We start from the raw sequence: 11,997 nt of genomic DNA on the forward strand, positions 1-11,997 counted from the left end.
CTTGGTATAGAGAAAATATAAGAGAAATTTTATTGGATTTTTGATTAAAATAAATCTTTTAATAACTAATAAGTTCTTGAAAGATACCAAATTATTTTAAATTGTCTCACAATAAATTCTTTTATTTTTTCCACACAAGAGTAAAAAATAATTTCACTGTCCAATGATACATTGAAACACCCGTAACCTATGTATTTTATGTTAATGCATAGGCGTGTACTATGTTGTTTGTTTAAATGCTTTATTTTTATAATTATACCATTAACCTCGCAGTGGAGCGCGGCATTGTGATTACTTTGTAGCTTTTTTTTAAAACTTTAAATTAAATTTGATGCCTTTGGTAACCCAAGGCCCAACATCACTCCCGTCCCTCTAGGGAAAAATAAAGACGACAACACAAGAAATCCTCATTATGTAAAATAAAAAAGAATAATCCCGGGAGGAGTAGAGAAAGAGAGTGTTAAGGAGGAGGTAGGGGTGATTGAAAAAACTAATTGGTTTGGTTTTGGTTTTATAAGCCTGAAATAAAAAAAATTTAATCGAATTCAAACAAAAAAAACCAAACCAAACCAGAAAAAAACCGAGTCAAACCGAAAAAACCAAGTCAAACTGGTTTGAACCGGTTTTTGCCCTAAAAAATTGAATCGAAACCTGTTAGTTTGACCTAATTTTGGTTTGTTTTTTTTTTTTTTTTTAAAATTTGATTTAATTATTATTTTTTAATAAAAATCAAACCCACCTGAAAATAATAGGAGAGGAGGATCAGATAGTGGGATTCTCGGCATCAGCAGCTGCAGTTTCACAATTTGGTGGGAGAGACCTTTTCAATCAAAGATATGCCCTCTCCGCTCATGTTTGTCTCTCTACTTCTTCTCTTATTTATTTGTTAACATATGAACTTGAGGACCTTGAAGCTGGAGTCCTGAATCTGGAGGCGATCTCTCCCCAGAACTCAAATAAAACAAAAGCAGCGATCCTGAGTGGAGAAAGCCTGGCTATATACTGACAGATCATACCAACCAGGATAAAAAGTAAAAACACTAGGGACTACATATGCTGCAAATAACATGCACAGATGGAGAATTGCTGTCAGCTAATCAGCTACATATCTTTAAGGAAGTGTCGTGATCCACCCTATTACCTTTCTTCTCCGAATTAGTAGAGCTGTGGCCTCCCTTGCTTGACAGCAATGCCTGCAAATCTTACATGCTTTTTAACACCAGTCTTCTTCCTTACTCCAGAATTTCTGTCCTGGAGTAAGGATTTTTTCTGGCCGGAACACTGAATTCCATGGCCTTCTGAAAACCTCTGGCTTAGCTAATGCATGAGAGGGATATTCTCCAAGATATTGCTATATAATAGCATTCAACTCTCCCTCCAACATGGATAATCTTCAACGCAGAGGAAGCAATCTCCAGCTTCTCAGGAGTCGTTGGGTTTGCTGGCTTAGGGAGGTCACTGCGTGCGAAAGGTGAGAGCTTATGAGCTTTGAGTAACTTCTCGAGCATGGTGACAGTTTCGGCGGGGAGGCTGTACTCTCCTTTTATGGCATAGCCTCGGAGCATCCGACGGGTTCAAGAGACCACAATTCCATCCAATGAGTTAAGGCTGGCGCTGCGGGGAGTCAAAGGATGAGAAATTTGAGTCGAAGTAGATAAGATCGATGCAAGGATACAAAGGAGAGTCCCGAGGCAGGCCATATTATTTGTAATCTATCTAGCTTTAGAAGAAATAATAATCTTGCAATGGCCCGCTCTACTGGATAGCAGCAAGAACGCAGTCTTCAGATGTCAAAAAATTACAATATTCTAACCAGGAAACTTCCTCCTTGAAAAGGCTGTTCAAGATTGTACATAGGTGTCGATTGAAACAATGGAATGTCACCTTTTTTCTTATACCAATTACAACAGTTCGGTACATGCGTTTCTTGCTATCAAAATTCACTTTACATATAAGACAGCGGAAAGACTAGGAAAAAAAAGGAATTTGAACGATTATCCACCAGCCTATACCTTACCTTCCAGAGACCTAAAGAACCTCGACATCAGAAAGAATTGGAAAAGATTCTCACCACTCAACAATAAAACCCTAAGAAAAGTTCAAAGATTTAAAAAGTAAACGGTGGCGGGGGGTGATAAAGGCTTGGAACTGACATGGAAAATGGTAAACACCATTCGGTGCAACCAGAAAAAGAAAAACCTGCACATGCCCACCTCCACTAACTTGAAAAGGTCAATATCAGTTACATGCAAACTGAACCTTTTATGCCCTCAATCCAAGCAATTAGACGATACTATGGCAGAATTCCAGCCCCATTTTCTAGATTTACACTCTCAAGTCCAGCCAATGTTGTATCATCTTGCTGTTGACCTCCATCCAAACTTGTTGGAGTTCACAAAAAATATCCTAAGATTGGACTTGTTTCCCTGGTATATAAAAAGAAAAATCTTATCCATGTTTTAGTAGTTGCCAGGCCAGTTGATCTGTTGATGTTGAGACTGCTGGTAAGCACTGGCTGCAGGTCCTAGCATATCAACAGCTCCACCCATGGCCTGAGACTGTTGCAGAAGTGGGTGAACAGCTGCTGCGGTTACTGGTTGCCCAGGGTGATAGATATTGGTATAGGTGCCATGGGAAGCCTGAGTTGGTGCAAAAGCCATATGCTGACCTTGAGGAGGAAGGTTGTAAAAGGTACTTGCTGGCAAGCTAGATATGTCTCGGCCAGGAGTAGTCATCCACACAGCCGAACCCTCACTCTGTGGAAGCAGATCCATCAGTTTTGTGAACAAAATATCATTTTAAAGCTAAAACAACAAAAAAGGAGACTTTATGTGCTAAAAATTAGGGAATGCCGGTCTGAAAACCTGAACACGCATCTATGGACCTAAAAGTATTCACATGACTAACATTGCCCACATGCCCTGACAAGCATCTTGAACAGGTACTCTTGTAGAGAGCAACAAGCATTGACATCTTTCAAGAAACTAAGACTGGTCTAAAAATAGCATCTAAATTTCTATATGCTAAACCAAAAGAATTAAATTAACTAATCTTGCCAAATAAGCATTAGCATTCTATACCAAACAAGTTTTCTGCAGGAAAGCTATTCTGAATCCTAGATAATCCACGATAACTGGAATTAGTCATTCTGATTAGTTTATCCAGTTGTTAAATCCTAAGCTGGCTGATTTTGTGTCTCATTGCTTTATATAGTGAGGGCTTGGCATAACAAAACATCCCCGACCCCCCCCCCCAAAAAAAAAAAAAAAAAGGTCATCCACAGCATTTCACTGATCCCATGCTATCCAAATCATTGAGCTCCAATATTATGGCCAAGTAGCAGGCTCAAACTACTGTATTCAAATTGAAACGTGGCCACCAAAACAAAAGAGGAAAAAGATATGGAGAAAATGGCAGTAGCACATGCAGATGTCAAGCAAACCAGCTAAAGGTCAAATGTCCATAGTATAAAATTCAAATGCAAGCATCACATGTTGATTAATCACAACAATCATCTACTACAGCCAAAAACAAAAACGCCTTCAGCAGAAACTGCTGCCAGTCACTATCACCACCACCATTTTCGTTTCCACCTCCCAGGCCTCCAGAAACACCACTGGTGCTAACAGTAAGATAAAAGAATCCCAACCAATATTGCAACTACTTCCATAACAATATTAATTCCAAGAATGAGACTACTATTTATCAAAATTGATCATAAAATTGACATCACAGCCTTCAATGATGCAACCAGCTATGTTTAGATGAGTAACTTAGATTCTCATAAAACATTAAGAATTAAATGTAATAAATTACAGAAAAATCAACTGTTAGCCTACCTGCTGCCCAGTAATGTAGATATTACTTTCCTTGAACTGAGATGCACCAAGATCATCATTTGTGGTTGAGTTTCCTCCTGTCGCTGCAGAATTGGGATTAAAACCAGCAGGAGAGGAGCCATATGGTCCATAACCGCTTGGCATCCCAATGTGAGTTGCATTTCCTGTATTACTTCCAGGTTTGAATTGCGGAAGTGAATATTTGACCCCCGTGGCTGCTGCAGATGGTGGTGCTGGATACACACTGCCAGCCGGAGGTTGTTGTAGGAACGCACCATTGCTTAAGAACTGGTAGATACCTGGAGCCACATATATTGGGGAGACGTAATGGCCATATGGGATGTAGTTTGGGGGGAAATGGGATGTGTGCAACCCAGTTGGTGGACGAAAGACAGGGACAGGTTGCTGAGTCACAGCTATGGAGCTTTGCATGAGCCCAGCAGATTGGGTCACCTGAGGAGTGGGACCTGCAGTGGATAGAACTAAAGAATTCCCACCCTGCAAATAGACATGCACATTATTAGAATTCAGAAACATAAGAAAAACATCTACACACACGCTTATCTTCATGTCAGACACAATTCAGGCATTCCATCCAAATGGATCCACAACACTGGAAGCTCATGAAATCACCTCACACATTGCAAAATGTCTTATCCATGCATATGATTTTAGTAGCTCGTAAAAGACCAGCATTGCTTGTAGATGAGAAAAAGATGATACAACAAATTATTAGCTAACATTGCAAAACACGACACAAAATTACTGTAAGCAGCAGCTAGGTGTAGTGCCCTCAACAACAAGGACCTGCGATTGCTATCAATGTTTTGGTCATGCTATTCCGTTCCACTTCTCATGAAGATCATCTAGAAATGCTTGGGTGTCTACTACCTACAAATGCTTCCACACATCATGGCTCAACTAACTATTAGTGCCACCATAAATTTCACTAATAATGTACTGAGGTAGATTACATATGAGCCTGTGACCAACTTGGCAGTAATACAGCATCATTCAGCATGAGATAGTAGATCTGACAGCAATTGTCCAAGGCAGCCAGAATGGCCATCCTTAAACAATATTGCCCCTTGAAATCTCTTCAACTCTCCCCGGATCTCAAAGGCAACAATACAGGGCAGCAGCTTGCAAAACTAACTTGACTTTAGATGTGATGCCAAGCTGCTAGGTCATTAATAAGGACTATCCAAATGACATATTACCCGATTTGAACATCCAAAATGCAAAGCATGTTGACATGGTTAAAAAACTAGATATCTGATGTTGAACACCAGCATACTATAAATTGGAGATAACAGTAACATATAGTTTTACAGAGCTAAATATGCTCTACACAAAAGCTTGGAATAACTTATGAAAATTTCTGTAACACATAGGAGGATCCCTACTCAATAAGATAAACAGATCTTTACCACTAATTTCAGAATACTAAGCAAAGGGGTAAAACAAAATCCTCTTGAACAAAAAAACAAGTCGACCTCTAGCATGACTACAAAATGAAAGGAGCCCATGGATTAGATTCCAGCACACATCTTCAACAAGGGATTCAAAAGTATCCAAATGAGGTTGACATGGCCTGACAACAAATAGTTACATTATATTTGTGCAATTTGGGGCTAAACTGTGCAGTAAAGCATTCACAGGCTAAAATTCGCGTTGCAAGCATTGATAACTGATAACAGAAAATACAGTACTATTTCTCAAAGAAGAATAACCAACTGTGCAGTAAAAGATTCATGGAATACCCAATCCATACCCCAAAAATTTAAAACATTCAGCCAACACAGAGTGATTTTAAAAAACAAAGTACTATTTCTCGAAGAAGAATACAATCAACAAAAACTCCAAAGGTTTTGCTTAAGTGCCTAATTAAAGAGAGGATTTTATCTATTGAAACCTCTTGGGGAGGCTGTGAAGTATGTGGAGACAACACTGCAACATTCCCATTATATTTGGAAGCAACTCCAGGCGTAGGAAAGGGAGAAACGCGACCATCACCATCAGCACTTGAACGATAAAATTGGGCATAATAACTTGTAGGGTCAAATGGTTGCTGGACCTAGACACAGAAACCATCAAATAACCACTGGTATGTTAAAGCCAAAGTAATATTCCAACCAATTTATCAAAAATTAGTGATTTAATTATAACTTAGTCCTTGTAGTTTACAAAAACAATTAATCAATTCTTGTAGTATAAAAAATAATAAAGTCCCTTGACCAGTGTTGACCATGCTTAATTAGTAGTAATTTTTTTGTCTTTTTTTCTCATCAATCTTCCATCTTATCGACTTCTTTGTTTCCCTTTTCTATTTATTAAAAAAAATAAAAAGAAAAAAACAAGATGAATTGAAAAAAGAACATGAAATGGATAGAAAGATTAAGTTATAAATGGATTTAAAAACATAGGAATTAAATTTATAGTTTCGAAGACCATAGGGACTACTTAATTGCTTTTTTCTATATTACAAGGACTAAGTTATAATTAACTCAAAATTAAGCTAGATACTTTTTCATGGAACCACGATCATCATAACATAACAAACAAAGTTTTGGAGGCTTACCACAAAGCTAGGTAGGCGAGAAACATCACGTGCTTGAGATTCTGAGTTCTCAAATGGCATAATCTGACCACTCAACATTGGAGGCACAAGACCAAAACTGTAGCCAGGAGAAGTATGAACCACCGAGTACTGATGGCCTCCAGACAACAATGCAGCCTCCTGCTTAGACTCATAATCAGGCACTGTGTTGGATGACACATCACCCTCAGCTGATAAATTTCCGGGTACATGTGAAGGCGACTGTGGATGATCAGGATAAATTCCCTCCTCAGCAGTCACCGGTGTATTTTGATTGCTGAATCCAAGAATTATAAGATGAGTGAGAGGGAAATACTGTGAAGGTAAAAGCTGAATTTGTAGGAAGCATACTCGTCAAACCGGAAGAAAAATACAAACCAGTCAAAAATCAAAATTATGTTTGTGTCCAAACAAACTTCATAAATGGGGCATGGACCTTTTCTTTTAAAAACAGTAACTCTTAGGACTGGCTAACAAAAGCTATTTGTTGGTACATTGGTTTACTGAATATCAATTTAATAACTAAAAAACAAGACATAAAGAACTTGACACAAAGCACCACTTAGCTGGATGAGTCAGGAATATACTTCTTTCCCAGGATAATTTGTCAACTGCTCAATCAATTACTTCAATGAAAAGCTAAAAAATGCATTTCTTGATTTTCCTTCATTATATATGCCTCATCTATTTTCCCCCTTCTCAAAAGAATATAAAGAAGTGAGAAAAGAAGGGAGAACAGATCTTAACAGCTGAAATTAACATTCCAGTTTGTTAACTACACCTTAATCATTGCATGAAAAAAAAAATGCAAACAAAATCAGTAACTTAGGGGAACTAGGATATACACTGCATGACATTCAAAACTAAATTGAAAACACTATTTAGCATAAACCTTTCAGCTTGTTCCTCCATAGGTTCTTCAATACCCTGAGAAGTTTCAGACACGGGTGTAGAACTCTTGTTACTCTCAGCCCCACTAACATAACTTGACGTCACTCCGAAACTAGCATCAAAACTTCCAAAACTCAATTTGTTTCTTTCAGATTCAGGAACATGGATATGGTGTGGAATTATAACATGTTGACGCTGTGGAAGATGCAACTCCTCCAGCTTCTTCTGCAGTTTGGCAGTTGCTTCTTCTGAATCAAGGACACCCAAGGAGGCCTGTGAATGGCCACTGGATTGAAGTGGAATATTAGAAATGTCAGATAAACCAGCTGTTCCAGACTCCTGTGCTACGTTAGGGTTTGTTGCCTTTGGTTTCCACTCCATATTAGAGCCAACTGTTGAAGACAGGACTATTATTTATTAAGGACCCAAGTAAGTCAACAGACTATTACTAATAACAGTATCAAATATAAAACAGAAGACTGGATACATGGATAATCTTGTGTGTTTGTCTCTCTCCCCCCGTTTCCAATGTTCAGCTTCCTCACATTATAATATCTAACTGTATGTTCTCACCTAGCCAAAAAAGGCTCCTATTTTTAATAGAAAATTACCAAGAAAAGAATACCATGCAGAACTGTTTTGCAATATTACATGCCAAACTAAAAAGGCATGACCTTGAATGCTGAAATTGTTGTGTTTGATTTGCAAATTCAGATTGAACTATAATGGAACACCCTCCTGTATTTCATAAGGAAAAGAGAACGTGCCTAATCTAACAATTAATCAACTAAATGAAAGGAGCAGTAGAACAACAAAATATGGAAGCCTGTTTGTGAAGTATATTTGACTGAATTTCAGATGTATCCTTTTCATAGTTCACCTTAAGATCAAAATACTTGTACTAGAAATAGATATTTTCAACATTAAGCCTCCGAAAGAAGCTTAAAAAAGAGAAGCACAATGTGAGGTTGAGAACAATCCTTGATGCTTCAACCTTAACATTGACAGAAGATTTGTCACACTAGTACAGAACTTAACATTGTCAGAACAGGAATGTAAAAAGATTTATTGCAAAACCCAGAACAAAATTTGTACCTTTCTGAGGGCCTATTATCAGTTGAGACCTGCTACTGTAGTTAGAGGAAGGCCGGCTACTGGAAGAACCACCCTGGATTGATGCAAAAGAAGGCTGGGAAGAATCACTGAGCTGGTTCTTCCCAACTCCTTGGTTTTTGCTTGGCATCTTCCCTGGCATAAAAGGGACACCAATCTCGGAAGCTGCCATCAGTTAATTACATATCATCACAACAAAGCTAAAAGTGCACAAAATATAATCAAATTATCACTTGTTCTTACCTGATTCACCCGCAGTTTGATGGATCCCCACTTCACGTTTAATTGTACCCACTGTACCAGGGGGACATGAATCATTAGAAAGCTTTAGTATAGGATTCGAGGACGAGAAGCAAATTTTTGAAGAAGATGCTGGAATCACAGACATGGAGGAGTTGTTAGAGCTTGGCACGGACTCCCTGCACGCATCCCCAGTTCCAAATGCAATAGTAGGAGCTTTATCAACATCGATGTGGTCTGCTTCCCTTCCCACCTCATTAACAACAATAGGTGATGAAGTCACTTCATGTTGATTGCTTCCTGTAGGTAAATTGGAGGCAAGCATTGCACTAGTGTTTCCAGAAACAACACCAGTTGGACCATTGGCCACAACTGCAGAGGAGCTGCAATATATAATTACATAATGTAATTAATGCACTTTCAGTAACCTCTTATAAACCATATCTTGAAAAAGTGAGATTTATATTACAAAGTCACCTTGCTGATGGAGTAGTTTCTTTATGTTTCTCTTCGGAGGCTAACAAAGATGAGCCAGCGCCCTTCTCTGCAGCATGGTTGGTTCCTTTGTCCCTTCCAGCAGCAGAATTCCTTCCACCACCAGTATCTGACCAAGGATCACATCCAACAATCAAATTTGCATCATAAAACAATATTTATGCCATAACTATAGCAACTTATTTAGTCTATGGTTACAAATAATGCATCCAAATAGTTAAGGAAAAAGGGATCAACACAAAAACAATGAAGTAGCATCCATTAAACTCTCAGTATAAAGTTACTTGCGTGGATACAAGTGTTTGCATGTCTATAATATTTATATAGATGATTACCAACAAAAACAAGACATGAAAATACAGACGAATAACCACATGATTTGAAAAGGCGGGAGTACTCCAGCAATTTGTCTTCAAAAAGCTGTCATTTCAAAAAGTTGTTTACCATGTGATGTATGACGCGGAGAAAAGCTTGGCCGACCACCCCTGCTCCCCTGCCCCTGCATGCCACCCCTACTCCCCCGCCCCTGCATGCCAGACCTCCATCGAGAATCTCCAGACTCTCTATTGTTCATGTTCTGCTTAAAAGAAAAATGCTAGGAAAGTTAAGAATCTGTATGTTAAGCACAAAAACAATGAATACATCTTCATAAATGCATGTTCATGTAACCACATGATGTCAAGTGTCAACCACTTAATCAAACAGAAACAAGTAAATTCTATGCCGCCACATCTCTCTAAGGCCCAAACCCCAGCCACTTAAATCTAGATTGCCTCAATCTCATCTGTTCATCTTTAACCTGTAGCCCCTTAATCAATCCCCTAGTCCTAGTCCATTAGTTCCAAGAGCTCCCTGCTATTTACCAATAGAATATGAATAACATTGCTCTGCCTCTAAAGTTGCTGTTAAAATTGCACAGCTTTCACAAATCCAATTCCACCAGCAATACAAATGTTTATAACCAATATATCGATGTCCAAATGCAGACAGCAAATTATACCAAGACACAAAAAAATATGAACTCATGACGACCCTGGAGTGGACAGTCATTATCTCGATTCAGTAATTGGATAAAAAATCCGCAGAAAATATGCCAGATTAAGCAGGATTGCATCCCCAGCAACAATATCACGCTAATCTTATCAAGCATAAAAATAACAGCAACAGATTTGGTTGCAATCATTTAGAAGCAAAGGAAGCCAGCGAATGTGAAATTTTATAGAAGCCAGTAAACTTACCTCTTTTTTCCTGTCACGCTTCCTTTTGACTTCGTGAAATGGATCTGTAAAACCATTAGTCCTAGTTAAAAAGGAAAATAGTAGCTACACAGAGACAATGTCAAGCAATATGCATCAAAATCCATCCTTAGCTTCTCGAACAACAAGAAAGAGAATTAGTAATTAATTGAAATAAACTTGCAAGACATATATATAAAAACCATAGCATAAGGTGTTTTTTATTTTTTTTCTGCCCGGCAAGCTTTTGAACTGGTACGAGCTAAGAAAACCCATTTATAAGAGCCCAACTGTCAACTTCAAAGTTCGCTAAAAAGTACATCAAATTCTTCTCATTAAGACTTTGAAACATAAGAAATGATTTCATTCCACAAATCAAAACTTACAAAATGAAAGCAACGGACAAAGATTCAAAAAGAAAAAACATATAACTTATTAGCCACCCCGACAAGGTGAAGACAAAACACAGTGAAAAACTCATAAGAAAATAAGAAAAAAAAAAAACCCCATTTCCCACAGACAGAATTCAAAATCAAACCTTTAACGACGGCTCACATGAAAACCAGCTAAATCCACAAGGTCTAAGACAATGGGTTTGAGAACAAGAAAACCCACAAGGAAAAATGATAAAGACAAGGAGAAGTGACCTTGAGAGAGAAGTTTTTGAGCGGTTTCATTGGGATCCATAGAGCACTCCTTGAGCATTGCATAAATCTCCTCATCACTGTGATTGCCTGTGATCTCCTTTATGTTCTGGATCGTCTTCCTCACGTTGCCCGGGATTGAAACCCTAACCCCACCACCGCTCATCTCCACCCTCACCAACACTAACTTCCTCTCCTTCTTAAAAATACAAATAAATAGGTAAAAGAACAAAATATAAAGTAAGCAGTATTTTATATATAAATAATAAATAATGAGTGTATTTATTTTTTTAAATGAGGGGGAGCCGAGAGAGGTTGTGAGGGTTTATAGAGGGTTGATCGAAAGAGAGAGAGTTGGATGAAGTGTGATTCTGGGCTTCGATTAGTTTTTAAAAAAATAAATAAAAATAGATTGATCTAAATAGGTGAAACAGAGAGGGAGTGGAAGAAGAAAGGAAAAAAAAAAAAAAAAAAAAAAAGGAGAGAGAGAGAGGAAAAGAAAGGGAGGGGAGCAAAATGTCTGTGTAGTGTGGTTTGCGGTAGGGCTTTTTGGTTTTTGTCGTTTTATTACAATGACATTTCATTGTTTGTTTTGATAATTTCCGTAAAACAAATGTGTATTTTCCTTCATAGACAGAGATATTGTGTATTTTGCATCCACACTTTTTAATATGATATTTTATACGATTATTTTTTAAAATATTTTTTATTTAAAAATATATTAAAATAATATTTTTTATTTTTATTTTTTAAATTTATTTTTGATATTAATATACCAAAATAATTTAAAAACACAAAAAAAATTTAATTTGATGTAAAAAAAATTAAAAAATTTTAATTTTTTTTAAATACTTTTAAAACAAACATGTTTCATGAAAGTTTAAATAAGTATTTTTATTAAAAATAAATTAAAAAAATTAAAAAAAAAAAAACTGAAATTA

The 11,997-nt window shown here is 37.4% G+C and overlaps 1 protein-coding gene across 2 annotated transcripts; it reads right to left on the reverse strand.

Annotated features, from left to right (window-relative positions):
- Window positions 1-1,864: 1,864 nt before the first annotated feature.
- Window positions 1,865-11,519, reverse strand: LOC118044140 (uncharacterized). 2 transcript variants are annotated; one of them, XM_035052301.2, is made up of 11 exons: window positions 11,060-11,519; window positions 10,416-10,459; window positions 9,622-9,754; window positions 9,160-9,286; window positions 8,686-9,065; window positions 8,425-8,607; window positions 7,331-7,736; window positions 6,421-6,715; window positions 5,755-5,916; window positions 3,840-4,337; window positions 1,865-2,756 (listed from the first exon to the last, which is right to left on the reverse strand). In XM_035052301.2, exons 1-11 carry the CDS (start codon window positions 11,220-11,222, stop codon window positions 2,460-2,462), a joined length of 2,688 nt encoding a protein of 895 aa, XP_034908192.1. In that variant the 5' UTR covers window positions 11,223-11,519; the 3' UTR covers window positions 1,865-2,459. The 2 variants fall into 2 exon arrangements, with proteins under 2 accessions (XP_034908192.1, XP_034908193.1); XM_035052302.2 differs by having other exon boundaries at window positions 7,331-7,721; window positions 11,060-11,518.
- Between the last annotated feature and the right edge of the window lie 478 nt (window positions 11,520-11,997).

This window comes from Populus alba, chromosome 2, assembly GCF_005239225.2.
Source record: "Populus alba chromosome 2, ASM523922v2, whole genome shotgun sequence".
In the NCBI taxonomy this organism is placed as follows: Eukaryota; Viridiplantae; Streptophyta; class Magnoliopsida; order Malpighiales; family Salicaceae; genus Populus; species Populus alba.

Excerpts from the sequence above, each read along its gene's own strand:
- LOC118044140 (XM_035052301.2), bottom strand. The coding sequence starts at position 11,222 with ATGAGCGGTGGTGGGGTTAGGGTTTCAATCCCGGGCAACGTGAGGAAG. Across the intron at positions 8,608-8,685 it reads TCAAACTGCGGGTGAATCAG|CTTCCGAGATTGGTGTCCCT; the intron begins GTAAGAACAAGT and ends AACTGATGGCAG. Across the intron at positions 5,917-6,420 it reads CTCGCCTACCTAGCTTTGTG|GTCCAGCAACCATTTGACCC; the intron begins GTAAGCCTCCAA and ends TTCTGTGTCTAG.